This window comes from Doryrhamphus excisus, chromosome 16, assembly GCF_030265055.1.
Source record: "Doryrhamphus excisus isolate RoL2022-K1 chromosome 16, RoL_Dexc_1.0, whole genome shotgun sequence".
Classification (NCBI taxonomy): domain Eukaryota; kingdom Metazoa; phylum Chordata; class Actinopteri; order Syngnathiformes; family Syngnathidae; genus Doryrhamphus; species Doryrhamphus excisus.
Genome location: NC_080481.1, coordinates 2,408,443 through 2,425,622, shown reverse-complemented (window position 1 = coordinate 2,425,622; position 17,180 = coordinate 2,408,443). Strand labels below are relative to the sequence as shown.

The following is a 17,180-nucleotide window of genomic DNA, read 5'->3' as shown; positions in this document are numbered from 1 at the left end:
TCTTATCATTGTGTCCACAAGGCTTGTAGCTAGTTTGCAATTGTGATCTTGCCCCTTGGTGGGTGCGTTTTCAACACCAAATCTCAGAACCGGTTCCTACCATCATCATGATGGATGATGCTGTACATGTAACATGGCATTGCTGCAGCATCTTAAAGTTGATGTTTGGACAGGTCACAGGTGAGATAAGTAATGATGTAGCAGTAACACCATGGACCCCCCCCCCCCTCCAAAAAAAAGCATGCACTCTGCATCCATTCACATGCGTCTTATGTTACCCCTAAAATGCTAATTTTCTATATTAATATTAGGAATGTGAAAGCGATTATGCCCCCCCTTTCATGTCTTTCATGCATCCTGTTATTGTAAACATGTTTAACAGGACCAACATGAGAGAAGCTGCAGGCTCTCTGGGGGGGAAACATCATCAGGTGGGTGTATTCTGGTTTGATGCACCACTAAATAAAGATGTGGAACAGTAAAGCAGTGAAATACACACACAGCGAGTCCCCCCCCCACCACCACCACCACCAACAATGATGATTTTTGTGTTAGCGTGTGGTGTTGGCTTCAGCCCACAGAGGAGTGGGAGCCTCCACTTTGGTTGGCTCTCACTCACAAACTCCATTTTGGAACAACAGCTGTTGGAAGACGCAACCTATCGCTGTTTGTAGACGGTTCCGAAAGGGAAGACGTCTTTTTTTTTTAAAGAACCACAGCATAGCCACCTCGCTTTGGGTTCGCCTTGCTTCGGTGAGCTTTGTTTTTTGTTCCATCGCCAGGAAACTTAACCGGGGGATCCATGGTGTTAAATCTCCATTGTAACAAGTGGATGAGAGGAGGCGAGCGGATCAAGGTTAGTAACGGTCCCTTTAACCGGTTTGTTGTTGTTTGTCGCTACAAATGACATGTATTGTATTTATGGATGTTTTAAATGATTAATTAAATGTTAATCTGTGTAGTCACGAAGCTGTGGCTTCCCAACGCCGTTACGGTTGCTGTGTGGCGATTCTTCCAGCCAGCGACGCAAACTAGACAATACATCTATCTTCCTTACCTTCGTTCTCATTGGGAATACGAGAACACCCACGCTTGGGTGCTAATCTTTAATCGCGACATTAAATGTTTTTTTTTTTCCACATTGCGCATTCGTCTTACGTACATCGTGCTAGCTGCCTGTGCGTCCTTCCCAGACGTTAGCTTGCGCTTATAGTTAGCTCATGAACGCCTGGACTCATAAATACACTTTTTTTTCTCTTTCTTGTCCTTGTTCTAAACAGTCCACACAATAGACTTGTACGAATTACCGTGATTGTATTAAAAAATGAGCTCGTTGCTACATTGTTGCATAGGCCAGCACGGTTACAATGGCGGGGTTAAAGGGAGATTGTGGGGAGCCACTAGGGTCCCCCCGCTTTGCTGGAGTGTTGCTGGGTGTCAGTATCAATGCTTATGAGCACAAACACTGTCTTTTCGCCTGCATCCGATCCTCTTCTTTACCGTCGTTATAACCGAAATGTACTGTTTATTATCAATACTGGTTCCAATACAAACTGGTTGAAATTCTGTATATGTTGCTGGCATGGGGAAACTGTTGCACATCAGTAGAAATGTTATTTCACAAGTCAACCTGCTGCATCTTTTTTTTTAAAAAAACATTTATATTTAGTACTACTGATAATGCAGCTACACCAAGGGCATGGCATTTGGAATCTGCTAGTACCCAAATATGGACATCAAATACCCTATTGTGTTATGCATTTTGCATCAATCAAACTAGATTTGAAATGTAGTGTAAGCAATCATGTCCAAAATGAATTTTGTGATTTCTTTTATGTGTTATTTTCTTTTTTAAAACCATTGAGCCAAATGAGCATGGAAATTAAGTGAGGACACACAAGTCAGTGATGCTAGAAAATTGCCGTCACTAAAGACATTTATGCCTTGTTGACCTTGAACAGGAACTTGCATAGCCCGCCTTCCAGACTTTTGGTTATATACAGGATACCAGGAGATAAGGTATATCTGGTAGAATAAGGCTCCTCGGTTATTGTGTCTATACATTATATGTGCCCACACTCTCAAAAATAGGAGAACACCACAGGCTGGCATATACCAATAGTGGTGTAAAATAATACATTTAATAAATACTGTACATGTCTATATATGTTGCTCCGATTGGCCGATATTGGTGAAAAATCACGGTATCGATATTGGCCAGTACTTGCTTTATAACACCGATCAGCTCCGCTTCCACTGCAGCATCCACAACAAGCATGTCTGCCGTGTGTGGGACTTCCTGTCTTTTGTGAGAGCGATATATATTTTGCACCCTGCAAAACATGCCACAAAAAATGTCTCACCGGGGTGGCGGTGATTTAAAAAGCTTTTGATTGCTGCAGCATTTGGGTTTTCGAGGCTTGCGATGTGGGGCGGCGGCTAAAGCCCCGGTCCCAAACTGCTGTACTTGCAAGTGTGGACAAAATTTGGAGGATGAGTACTGCCTCAGTGTGGATTTGGGAGCATGCAGACTAGGTTTGGACGATATTTTTTATATACCGGTATAGAGTCTTCCAATGATAAGAAATGACTTATTCCGGTATAAATGATAAAACGTAAACAAGCCGAGTTGCGTGCCACAGCTTTGATTATAACTTTGACTTTGATAATAAGATGAATGAAATGCTGTCATCATAAGGAAAAGGAACGTTCGTGTGGGGAAGTATTTACTCGGCGGACTGCTCTCACTGCAAACACTAAACCGCCTGCTTCCGAACTAAGGAAGCAATTGGTGTCCCAATTCTCCTTAACACGAAGGAGTAAGGGGTAGGTTGTGTTCAATGGCATGACATGAACGCACTGCAGAGGGTCTTGTTTTTGAATGCCTCCCTATGTGTAATCATAGCCTTCATGGATACAGTGCATATTTTGCGGATGGGGGATTTATCGTTTCAAAGGCATTGACCTTCAACCACATTCTTTGCCCTGTGCTCTGAGGACTTAAGCGCTTCTGTTTTTAGCTCTTTGGACTTGCCCATAAAGAGAAAATGACTACCACCATGCCTTGATCTGACTGATACATAAGTCACGGACAAACTGGGTTAGAAGCTGTTACAATTGCTTCGATTATTAAGGAGATTTGCAACAACATCTGCATGATTTGCTTGAGATTAGATATATTGATAATAACAATCTCTGCAACATTTTACTACTGGACTGATGAAGATCCCCCCCCCCCTATCTCTTTCAAGATATTGTGCTGTAGTGCGCTGTCTTGCTGTGAAGCTCTATAAGAGTTAGAAGTCCAGTTCAACAGCAACAAAACCTCTTTCAGGACCATGTATGGCATGGTGAACAGAAGACTGTCACCATGACATCAACAGATTCTGTGACCTATGATTTGGTTATGTGGTCTCAATGTGAGCCTATGCTTTTTCATCCTTTTTTTTTTTTTTAAAGAGTGGTTTGGTTCCAGATCTGATTGCATTAAATGAATTTCTGCAATATAGCATTCAATGTAAATAAACTGAATATTTTCATAGTTTGAGCACAGAAAACCCGTATACTGTAGGCTAAATTCCTGTGTAAACTACAATTGAAACGGGAGGTGGCGGCTAAGCTGATAAAGTAGGTTGTCGGCTAACATTGTTTGCAGGTTGATCCACTTGCCTGCTCCTCCTGTGCCTCCTTGGGCAAGACACTCAAACCCAAATTGATCACGATTGTTAGTCCAGCACAGAGCTGTTGTTCGGTGTGTGTGTGTGTGTGTGTGCGTGTGTATATGCGTGCTTGCAACTTTGTTTTTACATTCAGTATAGTTACTCCAGACTCCATTCACTGTGTAATATCTGATCAACCTCCATGTGCAATATGAAGGCTCTAAATGCAATATACTAAGTAATATACTAAGTTCTATGTGAAGTATTCCCAGATCTCAGTGTAAAGACTGGTCATATATATCATCTCGTTTCATATTATCTGCATACTGTATTTGTATATAACTCTGGGTAAAACTGTTGATTTTGTTAATACTTGGGTTGTTTATATTGTTTATTTTTCTATATTGTGTATTTTGTACTGCTTAACTGATTCTGTACTCTTTCTGCTGTGCAATGCAAATTTCCCCACTGAGGGACGAATAAAGGCATATCTTATCTTAACAAAGTGTAAACAAATGTCCTTATGTTGACAGTCTTACTGATTAAATTTCCCTTATTTATCGGTCATTAGCCGATATATTGGTCATCAGCTTTCTTTCAGCCCTCAATATTGGCGTCGGCCCCAAAAATCCCATATCGGTCAGGCTCTAGTGTCTACATACACATACATACTGCACTAGTATTTGTTTTATCTACGTGTTATTAAGGTTAATTGTAATATGAGTGTATAATTGAGTGTTCTTAAATTTGCACCAAGGAAAATGCTTCATCAATTTATTTTACTCATACTTAAATACGTAAATACTGCTGGGGGAAAAAAAATTGTGTGCTAACCCAACAACACCCTTGGGGTGCAAAGACTTCAGTTTCCAGTCTTTGCATAAAAATGATATCCATTTCCTCTGAAGAGTTTCCAGACCATTTTTAGGAGCAACTCAGTCAGAAATAGGGCATTCAGTCTTGCCATGACTCTATTAAATGGGCACTCATGCTCTGAGATGACAACCTTGATTTTTCTGTGGAATATGAAGTCTTCTGCAACCAACATGTGCCAACATGTTGAATAATTAGTGTTTAGCATACAACTTCAGTACTCAATTCCCATCGCAGTGCATTTGTCTATTTAAGCTGTTTAGAAACTGGGGTGTTAAATTGTTTTTTTCTCCCTGGCATTCCATCCAAAGTAATTGCTGAAAAAAAAATATTTAGCATTTTGACATGTACAGAGTAGGACATGTTAGCTGTTTATTTTGTTTTCATTGTTGTGTTAAACGATGCCAAAGTTTCAGATAATGAGGTTTGCTTATTTGGAAGTGAGCCCTGAAAGAAGCTTGGGATGTCTCAAAACACTCGGTTTCAAAAGGTGTGGTAAAACTGCCCCTTTGTGATGTCACAGAGGAGTTGACTTCCTTATATGGGTGTGACTGTAAGCCAGATAAGCTCTCTGGCCTCCCCCAAACTCGGCTTCTCTGTTTACAATTCCTCAAGACGTCACCATCAGGCACATGAGGTTGGAGTTCCTGATCCTGAACAACCAGCAAACAAATGCATTTGAATCTGTCAACCACATTTCACACTGGACTGTTTTGTGAACATGGGCCAGTATACAGCTGGACTAGCCGAAAAAAAACTTGCAGAAGCCGTACACCTTTCCAACGTTACTTGGTCGTGTGGAAGAGTCAGAAGGCCAAGCGGCCCTTCAATGTTAATAACTCACCCCTAATCAGGCCAAGGAGCCCAGCTTGTGTATTTATGTAGGAGAAGGATTGGGCATAAACAAAACAGCCACCTGCTTCCCGCTAAGGTCTCTTGTTCAATGTGTGGACAGAAATAGAACTGGGCAACCTTAACGTGGAATTAAAATAGAAAAAATGACCAGGTAGAAGAAAATCTCACACCAGAAAATCCCATTATTGTTATTTGTTTATCACTTTGAAACTATATTGTATGGCTGTATTAATACCACAATATAGTGTGTTTGTGTATCTTATGGGGCATTAACCTGAAAGGAGAAAAGCGTGACACAGCAAGTGACACAGTATAAAAAAAATAAAGTATAAAAAATAAATATATTAAAAAATATACTTTATATTATATTTATATATAATATTTTTCTATTATATTTTTATTTTATATTATATTTATATAAATATATAAAAAATGTCTCACCGGGATGGTGCTTTGAAACGCTTTAGATTGACGTGGCATTTGGGGCCGAACACTTGGCAGGGTGTGGTGAGTTTGAGGCTTGCGATGTGATCATCTGTCAGGCAGCGGCTAAAGCCACGGTCCCACCCATCGGTACTTGCAAGTACTTGGGCAAAATTTGTGGATGAGTACAGAGTTCCTCTGTGACCGCCGTTTGCAGAATCCGTCTCAGGAGAGGCAGTCTCTGTGTGTGTGAAGAGTGAATACATAATTTTCTTTAAACACGAATACAGATAATCATACATGTATCCGGCAAAAATGCATTATCCGTAACGGATACTCGTTTCTAACAAGTGACCGGCTCTGTATCCTGGCACGCCCATATAAGGAAGTCCGTCTCCCTGTGATGTCACAGGGGGCCAGTGTTAGACAAAACTCTCTGAAACCAAACGTTCACAGCCATCCCAAACGTCTTTCATGGCTCACTTCCAAATGCACAAATCTCATTATATGAAACTTTGGCATCGTTTACCACGAGAATACAACATTCTTACAACATTTATAGGACAGCGGAAAAAGCACAATAGGTCCCCTTCAACTTGAATCTAATTCAGTGTGAATGTTGGGTGGCTTTTGAGGACAGACCGAAAGTGGCACAGAAGTTGACGCTGACAGGCACACACACACACACACACACACACACAAACACATTTGTACAGTCTGCACCTCTTGTCATACAAGCTGTTAGTTTGTCTGCATTATGTCAAAGCACATGGCGGAGCAGAATTGGTGGTGCGCCGGGTGTCTCTTCATAAGATCATATTGAATTCAACATTATTTTTTTTACATTATAAACTGCATGTCGTCCCTCAAAGAAACTGCAAATGACCTTACTTAATTTGTTTTGGCAACGACTGTTTTGCTGAACATAAACAATTGTTGCGTCTGACAGAATCAATAACTTGGATTGCTCTCTTTGAAGATGATCTCGGAGATCTCTTGTTTTGCCGGTAGCGAATCAGGAACTACAAACACTTGATGGTGGAGTCTTAAGAAATTGTAAACAAATGTGGCTTTCCCTTTCGAGGCATTGTTAGTCAATAAACAGCGAAGAAGCGCTTGGTGGAGGACAGAGAATTTATATATAAGGAAGTTCGCCGTCTGTGACATCACAAAGGTACAGTTTTACCACGCCTTTTCAAACGGAGCATTTTGAGACATCCCAAACTTCTTTAAGGGCTCACATCCAAATGCGCAAACCTCATTATCTGAAACTTTGGCATCGTTTAACACGAGAATACAACATTCTAACTACATTAACAAGTCAAAAAAGTGGAAAAAGCATAATAGTAATCTGTCCAAGCCATATTTGTATTTTGTTTTTGCCTTCTAAAGAAGCAGCCTTTTGTCTCATGCATTAGCTCACTCAAGTCATTTCCACAGGAGCTGATGCTAATAGCTTTGGTCAGCAGTCTTACCTTCTGGTCCTCAGCTGTTCATTATGCCTTTATGCAGGGGAGTTATGTACGCTCATTTACGATGGCAGTAGAACCAGGCAATTATCTCACTTTCTCAGCTCAGGAGGAGGTTTGTGTTGTCAATGTCTGACAGTCAACATGCAGACTTCATAGGAGGGAGAAGCTTGGTGTAAAACAGTCATGCATTGCCACGTTATTGTGTTTTTCCAGTGGTTCTCTGTGTAACTGGGGACTGTAACTAGCTAACTAGTAGGGATGAGCCATTACACCACCCATCTAAATTATACATATCTGCATCTGTACATCATCATAACCTGAAAGTGGACATGGTTTATTTGGGTACATTATTGTAAGTCTGGAATTGACATGGATCGATCAGACTTTGCTATATGTGTTATTATTCCACTTAATGTGTACTGTATGTGTGTGAACCTATCCCAGCTGTCTTCGGACGAGAGGCGGGGTACACCCTGGACTGGTCGCCAGCCAATCACAGGGCACATATAGACAAACAACCATTCACACTCACATTCATACCTATGGACAATTTGCAGTCGCTAATAAACCTAGCATGTTTTTGGAATGTGGGAGGAAACCGGAAAACCCACACATGCACAGGGAGAACACAGAACACACAAACTCCACACAGAGATGCCCCGAGCGGGGGATAATATCAAACCTTTCATACCCAGTCATGATCCCATAACAGCAAGGAGGATTGGAGGCAAAAGTGCACCACACTACAACTAAATGGGAAAGACTTTATAAATTATTTATCAGTGGAAGAATTGAGAGCAACAAAAATCCCAACAATGAAATACACCTCCCATGAGTTTGACTTCGGCTCATTTATTATCCAAGCAGCAGACATTATAGCCCACGCCCTGACCACATTTGATGATGGCTTGAGACACAACATGCACAACTATAATGGTACATATCTTACTATGGTAAGATGTTTTTTCTTTATATTTTTTTAATCCATTTGTTTTTATTCTAAACTGCAATAATTAATTGTATTAGTTGATTTGTATATTGAACTAATTAAGTCAATTGTTTGCACTGACATTGGAAAAAACTGCTTAAGTAGGCCTTGTATTAAGTGTCAGCACACAATTTTATTGATAACTAGGGATTTTCCTATCAAGATTTTATGCTGCTGATACCAATCCCGATGATCCATGAGTGAAACCGTCCGAAACCGATCACATATATACAGTGTAAATGTACTACTGTCGACATTAGGGGTCACCTTTTACAAAATGAAAATGGTCTAGAGCTACCAATTTTTGTAACATTTATTTTCATGGCTTATTTCAAGCCATACGAAGCCAATATGCTTGTTTTACCAGAACATAAACAAAAAGCTGGTATCCACAACTCACATTTTGTATTTCACAATGCATGTATTTCTCGTTTTCTCACATTATGAACTGAAAACCTGAATGAAAAGCAGGTTTATCCACCTTTGCTGGGTCCCTCCAGCCACATCTGCTGCTTTCTGAAGAGCAGATGCAGCCGCAAATGCTCACACATCATCCGGAGTCCAAGGCAGCCCGCACACAACAAATGTTCCTCCTGCACTAGGAGTGCTACATAGAGTGCTACTATGCTACATAGAGTCTGCATGCCCAAATTTTGCCCACACTTACAAGTCCAGTGGGTTGGGGCCTGGGCTTTATAGCTGCTTTCTGACGGATGATCACATCACAAGCCTAAAATTTAACACACACTGCCAAGTGTTTGGCTCCAAATGCCACACCAATCTATAGCTTTTCAAAACGAAAAAAAAAATTTCGAGATATGTTTTACACTTATATCACTCTCACAAAGACAGGAAGTCCCACACACGGCAGACATGCTTGTTCTGGATGCTGCAGCTGGCGGCGGAGGGGATCGGCCAATATCGATACTGTTCTTTTTCCACTGATATCAGCCAATACCGATCGGTGGCCGATCGATCAGCACACACCTATTGATTGGTGAGAGAAAAAGAGCATGCCTACAATTGTCCAAATTGGGGGACCCTAGCTCAGACGATAATGACTGTCAAGGTGCTCTTGAGCAAGGTGCAAAATTGAGAGTCACAAATGAACTCCGACTGAATGTGTGTGTGTGTGTGTGTGTGTGTGTGTGTGTGTGTGTGCACTGTATATAAATAGGCTAGTGACATAACACCATCCGCACTGACATTTTTCTCTCTGTATGTCTCCATATTTTTTGTTATGGTGCATTTTATGTTCTTCTTCCTCCGTTGTTGCACATGGATCAAGATTATATATCTATTTTTTTCCACTACTACACATCCCATATTATAATGTATGAATTGGTTAATTTAAATGGTTTGACATTCCAAATGCAAGAAACATTCATTCTTTCTCTTTACACATGTGAAGTTGTGTAGGTTGTTGTAAACAAGCAAGAATGCTAAATTGTTGTACATGAGTGGTATTGGGGTCGTTAGTGTGAAGGCGTTTTTATTCATGGATTCCATCAGGAAAAACTGGTTGAAACACTGAGTTGGCCAATCAGCAGGCCCTCAAGTGATGTACCTCGAAGGAAGAAGCCACTCAGTGTTGATTATTCCTGATAAGCAGATCTTTCTTACACATAAATCAGGCATACAATGCTCCTTTGGGATAGTAGCCAGCCTTCCCTCTAATGGCTTCAGTGGCTATGCTGATTTACACAGTATTCCACCAGCCCCGGTGTGTTCACATCGCTTCAAATGTTGTGTATTTGTGTTTTCATCTACTTATGTTACTTTTTCTTTGAGATATTTAATATAAGCAATTGACCGTTGTTGGCCAACATGTATCTGTATCGATGTTCTCTGACAGCCAGGGGGAAAGTGGTGTAAAAACATACTTACTTAAAGTGACAGGACATCTCCATTAGTACTTTTGGATGGAAACCTGATAATGATCTCATGGTAGGATTTGATCCACATGAGCAGACAAGGTGACTAATTTGTACACAAAGAGTGCAATTAGACGGGAACTCCTATAAGTACTGCAGAAACTGAGCCATTGAAGTAGAAAAGGTAAACATCGGAGGTACAGGAGAGGCTACTTGTTTGTTTTGCATTTAAGTCTATTAGAATGGACTTTTCTTTTTATATTTGTATCATGAACTGACATAGAAGAAAACACAACTGTGTAAATGATGTGATACAAGCGAGACTGAATGAAGATGGATGCAATGATGGGCTTACCAAAGATGGCAACATGATGTCTTCATTCATTCATTCATTGTCTACCGCTTATCCTCACGAGGGTCGCGGGGATGCAGGAGCCTATCCCAGCTGTCTTCGGGCGAGAGGCGGGGTACACCCTGGACTGGTGGCCAGCCAATCACAGGGCACATATAGACAAACAACCATTCACACTCACATTCATACCTATGAACAATTTGAAGTCGCCAATTAACCTAGCATAACCTAGCATGCACGGGGAGAACATGCAAACTCCACACAGAGATAGCCGAGGGTGGAATTGAACCATGGTCTCCTAGCTGTGAGGTCTACGCGCTAACCACTCGACCGCCGTGCAGCCCAGTCAGATGTCTTATTTAGTAAAAAAAACAAAACACAAAACTTGAAAAATTAAATTACAAAGTTTGATGTGGTCTGATGTTTAAAGTGCTGAAAAAAGGGACACAAGAACAAACAGCTGATAGTACAACACTTTGACAGATAAAATTAGACAAATAATTATACAAATAATAAAAAAAGAAAATTATAATCATAAAAACCCGCTTCTCGCCCAAAGACAGCTAGGATAGGCTCCAGCACCCCCGCGGCCCTTGTGAGGAAATGCGGTACAAAATGAATGAATGAATTATAATCATAAAATTGTGTGTGTGTGTGTGTTAAATATGTTCTGGACCCCTGGAATATTTTGTTAACTCAATGCGGCCCACCAGTCAAAATATTTGCCCACCCCTGAAATAAACAAAAATAGGGCAAAAAGACATAATGTAACTATTAAAAGCTAAAATGTTGATACTACAGTAAACCTCGGATATATCGGATTCAATTGTTCCCACTGGTTTTGTCCGATATAAGCGAAATCCATTATATGCGTATACCGGAAAATGTCCGTTTTACGCATATATTGGATTTATATCCGGTATATGCGTAAATGGGATTTTATCCATTATAAAAAGGCACTTCCTTGACTATGTTTCCAATGTACCTGGACGCGCAGGCAACGCTGCAAACGCTGTAAATGACGTCGTATAGCGGCCTGTCACGATTCGGCGAATCGGAGCGCCACGATGCGGCCATCCGATATATGCGAGGGAAATTTAATGGAAATGCATTGGAACGGGACTGGAGATTTTGTCCGAAATAGGCGAAATCAGTTATAAAAAATCCGATATATGCAATGAATTTTTATTGGAAATGCATTACAGAAAAATTTGGTTCTTTTTTATCTGTCCGTTGTGAGCGAATTTCCGATATATCCGAGTCCGATATATCCGAGGTTTACTGTAATTAATAATAAAAATGCAAAGCCTCATATTTAAATATACAGTATTTATAATTTCTTGCTGGACCGACCTAATGTAAAAGGCAAAGACAAGTAGATAAGGCAAAAATGGCGATATGGCATTGTTCATACAAGCTGAAACAATTAATACTGCTCACATGGATAAAGTTTAAATGTACGACTGCCTATATGTTTTTCTTGTGAGACCAACGCCAAACAACACCAATATGCTTGTTTTACCAGAACATGAACAAAATGCTGGTATGTTTTATTTCACAATACATTTATTTCTAGTCTTCTCACATAATTAACTGAAAACCTGAATGAAAAAGCAGTTTTACCCGCATCTCCTGGGCCTCTCCAGCTGCGTTTGATGCCTTCTGGACCGCAGATGCCGCCGACCCCCCTCTTCTGTGCCCACGGCATCCCGGAGAGGAGACATTTCCATTCTTACAATTAGTCGTACATATTTTTTTTAGAGTTTGTTTATTTATGATTTCCTGTAAGACTGCTCTAAAAACAGCAGCAAGAGAAATGTAAACACGAGTACATTCTTAAAAGTTAACACAAAGAATCTGCTAATAAAACATGTATGTGATGTACGCACACAGATGTTCACACTTACATCAGCGTTTGAAACTCCGAGGCCTCCTGCAGGTAGCTCCAGTGCAAAAACATTTCAGTTTCCCAAACAATGCGTCCTTCATCCATGTGACCTTTTTGTGAGCGTGACCCTGGCAGCTTCCTTTTTGGCACAATGCACAAATACTGGACGCTGGAGAAGAAAAACCGTGTGGATGGTTTAATGTTACAAAAGGAATGCGAGTTGAAGCGGCTGGGAACAGACTGACCTCAGGTCAGCGTCTTTGAACCGCGTTTGCCAACTCATTTTCATTCCTTCCATTTCCTTCCCTTCCAGACACACTAATGTTTGTCACCGATTCATCACCGCTCAGCTGTTGAGTCACGGCTTGTTGCGTGGTTTATTCCGTTGGTGGCCAGCTGTGAAGCTGTCAGAGGTCACGCGTCTCTTTTGCTCCACGAGGACATCTTCAGACACCAAAGCCACGGGGCGACTGTCTCGGAGATGCTTTGCCACTTATTTCTGGGTGGTTGGTCTCATAACTGCCCTCTTAGATGTCTAAATGTGATCTAATCATGCAAAGCGACAGGGAAAGAAAGCTTCATGAAGGGGGATCGGCCGTGGCAGGGTTTGAACACGGTTTCTGTCATCTTTCTCAACTGGTCATTTTTTTTAAGAGCGGCATAGTGTGTTGGTGGTTGGCAGGTTCCTGACCTACTTTAATATAGACCTAGAAGAGGAAACACACTGGGAATGAATGGCTGGCGGTTCTTCTCTGCTTGTCCTTTGAGTGGTTTCAGGCTCTTTTACTGTCCGAGACAGATACTTGTTATAAATGAATAATACCCAGCTTTAAGTTCTGTCCATTTCCGGTGAAACCACACCCACTTCCGGTTCATGCTCCACCCACTCCGAGTCTTCTTCTTCTTCTTCTTCTTCTTCTTCTTCTTCTTTCTCTTTTGGCTTTTCCCTCCAGCAAATCAATCTCCTCCATCCAACCCTGTCTTCTACATCTGTCTCCCTCACACCAACTACCCTCATGTCCTCCTTCACTACATCCATAAACCTCCTCTTTGGACTTCCTCTACGCCTCCTACCTGGCAACTCTAAACGCAGCATCCTTCTACCAATATATTCCCTATCTCTCCTCTGGACATGTCCCAACCATCTCAGTCTGGCCTCTCTGACTTTATCTCCAAGGCCTCTAACATGTAATGTCCTTCTGATGTACTCCTCCCTGATCCTATCCATCCTGGTCACTGTGAGTTAACCCTTAGAATGTTCTAAAGCATAAAATCATAAAGTTCAAAACGTTACAAAACGTTCCATCCTGCCTGCACATGCTTCTTCACCTCTAGAGGTGACATGAAACCATCTGACCTCACCTTTCCACCCCCCCACTCTCGTTGCAGGTGTAATGAGAACACTGGTCATGGACAGATGATGGACGTGGAGACGTCGTACTCAGATTTCATCAACTGTGATCGCACTGGCCGCAGGAATGCCGTGCCTGACATCGCAGGCGAGGGGAAAGTAGCAGCTAGCACCAGTGAAGTCACCAAAGACTTGGCAGGGATGGAGCTGAAGGACGCAGGTCAGTGGGTGCCGCCTCTTGGGACCCTTTTTGAATTTTATTTTTATTATTATAACAAGAATTTGGAGGCACGGTGGTCGAGTGGTTAGAGTGCAGACCTCACAGCTAGGAGACCAGGGTTCAATTCCACCCTCGGCCGTCTCTCTGTGTGGAGTTTGCATGTTCTCCCCGTGCATGCGTGGGTTTTCTCCGGGTACTCCGGTTTCCTCCCACATTCCAAAAACATGCTAGGCTAATTAGCCACTCCAAATTGTCCATAGGTATGAATGTGAGTGTGAATGGTTGTTTGTCTATATGTGCCCTGTGATTGGCTGGCCACCAGTCCAGGGTGTACCCCGCTTCTCTCGCCCGAAGACAGCTGGTATAGGCTCCAGCACCCCCGCGACCCTCGTGAGGATAAGCCGTAGAAAATGAATGAATTAATGAGTTCTCCTCCTATTTTGTGTGGAAGTGGTAACTTTTTGGTTTATTATTTTGTCTTTCCCCACCCTCGGCCGTCTCTGTGTGGAGTTTGCACGTTCTCCCCGTGCATGCGTGGGTTTTCTCCGGGTACTCCGGTTTCCTCCCACATTCCAAAAACATGCTAGGTTAATTGGCCACTCCAAATTGTCCATAGGTATGAATGTGAGTGTGAATGGTTGTTTGTCTATATGTGCCCTGTGATTGGCTGGCCACAAGTCCAGGGTGTACCCCGCCTCTCGCCCGAAGACAGCTGGGATAGGCTCCAGCACCCCCGTGACCCTCGTGAGGAAAAGCGGTAGAAAATGAATGAATATTACAACGAGAATTTCAAGGCGCGGTGGGCGAGTGGTTAGTGTGCAGACCTCACAGCTAGGAGACCAGGGTTCAATTCCACCCTCGGCCATCTCTCTGTGTGGAGTTTGCATGTTTTCTCCGGGTACTCCGGTTTCCTCCCACATTCCAAAAACATGCTAGGTTAATTGGTGACTCCAAATTGTCCATAGGTATGAATGTGAGTGTGAATGGTTGTTTGTCTATATGTGCCCTGTGATTGGCTGGCGACCAGTCCAGGGTGTACCCCGATAGGCTCCAACACCCCCGCGACCCTCGTGAGGATAAGCCGTAGAAAATGAATGAATTAATGAGTTTTCCTCCTATTTTGTGTGGAAGTGGTAACTTTTTGGTTTCTTATTTTGTCTTTCCCCACCCTCGGCCATCTTTGTGTGGAGTTTGCATGTTCTCCCCGTACATGCGTGGGTTTTCTCCCTGTGAATGAATGAATAACAAGAATTTCACGATTTTCACACGGGATTATGTTGTCTTGTGAGAAATAATCGTGTAGCTAAAGAAGGCAAACCTTGTAACCTTGTGTCATTTGAAAAGTGCACAAAAGTTTGTTAGAGATGACTCAAGGGGCGAAAGCAATCTGTGATTTCATCACGGAGATGATGATGCTGGATGACCATCCCTTCATTGAAGATACGAACTTTTTGACAGCTGGTATTTTGGTCTCCAAATGTCACCTTTCACAGTTTCTCAACTCTGAGAGCTTATTCAATCCCTGAAGTTCTGACTGGCAGATCACTCCACGGTTGTGTAAAAAACTGTGATACTGAATTCCATTAATCCAATTATTTATCCGTGTTTCCCTCCATAAGGGGAGCCCGGGGCCTCTCCAGCCCCGGAGGCCGAGGGCTCCACCAGTCAAGACGCCCAGGGAGGCGGAGGCCCGTCCTAAACTGTGCCACACACCGAAGACAGGCCAGACAGGCAAAGAGACAGCAGTAGAGACTGGAGGGAGATGGAGACGCCATCTCTCATCTCTCACTGGTGGCTTGTTTTGAAGCCTGCTGGCGGCACTTGGATCAGATGTTGTGGTGGCAAACCGGTAGGAAGTAGAACTGCCATTTGAGATGCTTCTCTTCTGCTTTGGACTCTTAATCTCTTCTTATTCCTGATGGGCCAAGGATGCAAGGAGACGGTGGATTTATGTGGAGGCTGAGCTGAAAAGAGCGGTTGAAACGTTTTTTGTTTTTTTTTCCAGCCTCTTATTGTGGAGCTGTGTCATGGAGGGTGACCTCATAACCATCTGTCATTTTCTTTCTCTGTGTGTCTGTGATCCTCTCGACCTGTTTCATTATCAAGTGTCGCCTGTTTTGAGTATGAAACCTAGTCGCCATTATACCATCATGTATGGACTTGGTATTTATTGCTAAATGTTCAGTGATAACTTTGTGATAGCAATTTTCTTTGTGTAATAAAATACTTATGACTCTATAGTAACGTTGGTGTTTTTATGGTTCCACAGGAGTCAATTAGGAGGTTTGTGCTGAGCGCGGCATATGGAATAGAGCAAGCAGGACTCAGCACCTCCTCGGTGAGAGACGCTCCACAGACATAAATATTGAATGCGGCTTTTGTGTACATTGGGTGGCAACCAGAAGCCATGGTTTACATTTCCACCCAGCATGGTCCCCCCTGTGTTCCCTTGGTTTTACCGCACACAAACAGAAATATGACAGCAGTTTATCTGCAAAACTGTGGAGGGTTTTCCTTTTTTGGATCATTTTTTTTCCTGCAATGGACTGTTGTCTGCCTGTGCCGCATCAACTTAAAGGGGACCTATTATGCTTTTTATCCCCGCACTTTCTGACATATAAATGTAGTTAGAATGTTGTATTCAAGTATTAAATGACACCAAAGTTTCAAATAATTAGGTTTGCGCTTTTGGAAGTGAGCTCTACAAAAAGTTCACTATGGCTCAAAATGCTCGGTTTCAAAAGGCGTGGTAAAACTGCCCCTTTGTGATGTCACAGAGAGACTTACTTCCTTATATGGTTCATAGTTAGGAAGCACCGTGACCAATCACAGCTGTCAGGAAGCACAAATTAAAGGAAATATAGCTGGAAATACAGTAAACCTCGGATATATCGGACTCGGATATATCGGAAATTCGCTCACAACGGACAGATAAAAAAGAACCGATTTTTCTGTAATGCATTTCCAATAAAAATTCATTGCATATATCGTTTTTTTTTTATAACGGATTTCGCCTATTTCGGACAAAATCTCCAGTCCCGTTCCAATACATTTCCATTAAATTTCCCTCGCGTATATCGGATGGCCGCATCGTGGCGCTCCGATTCGCCGAATCGTGACAGGCCGCTATACGACGTCGTTTGCAGCGTTGCCTGCGCGTCCAGGTACATTGGAAACATAGTCAAGGAAGTGCCTTTTTATAACGGATAAAATCCGATTTACGCA

At 42.2% G+C, this 17,180-nt stretch overlaps 1 protein-coding gene across 1 annotated transcript; it reads left to right on the top strand.

The window, feature by feature from the left end:
- The first annotated feature begins 537 nt into the window (after window positions 1–537).
- Window positions 538–16,193, top strand: pkig (protein kinase (cAMP-dependent, catalytic) inhibitor gamma). The gene is made up of 3 exons (XM_058052680.1): window positions 538–856; window positions 13,774–13,955; window positions 15,575–16,193. The coding sequence occupies exons 2-3, from the start codon at window positions 13,802–13,804 to the stop codon at window positions 15,652–15,654; spliced, it is 234 nt and encodes a 77-aa protein (XP_057908663.1). The 5' UTR covers window positions 538–856; window positions 13,774–13,801; the 3' UTR covers window positions 15,655–16,193.
- Window positions 16,194–17,180: the final 987 nt, after the last annotated feature.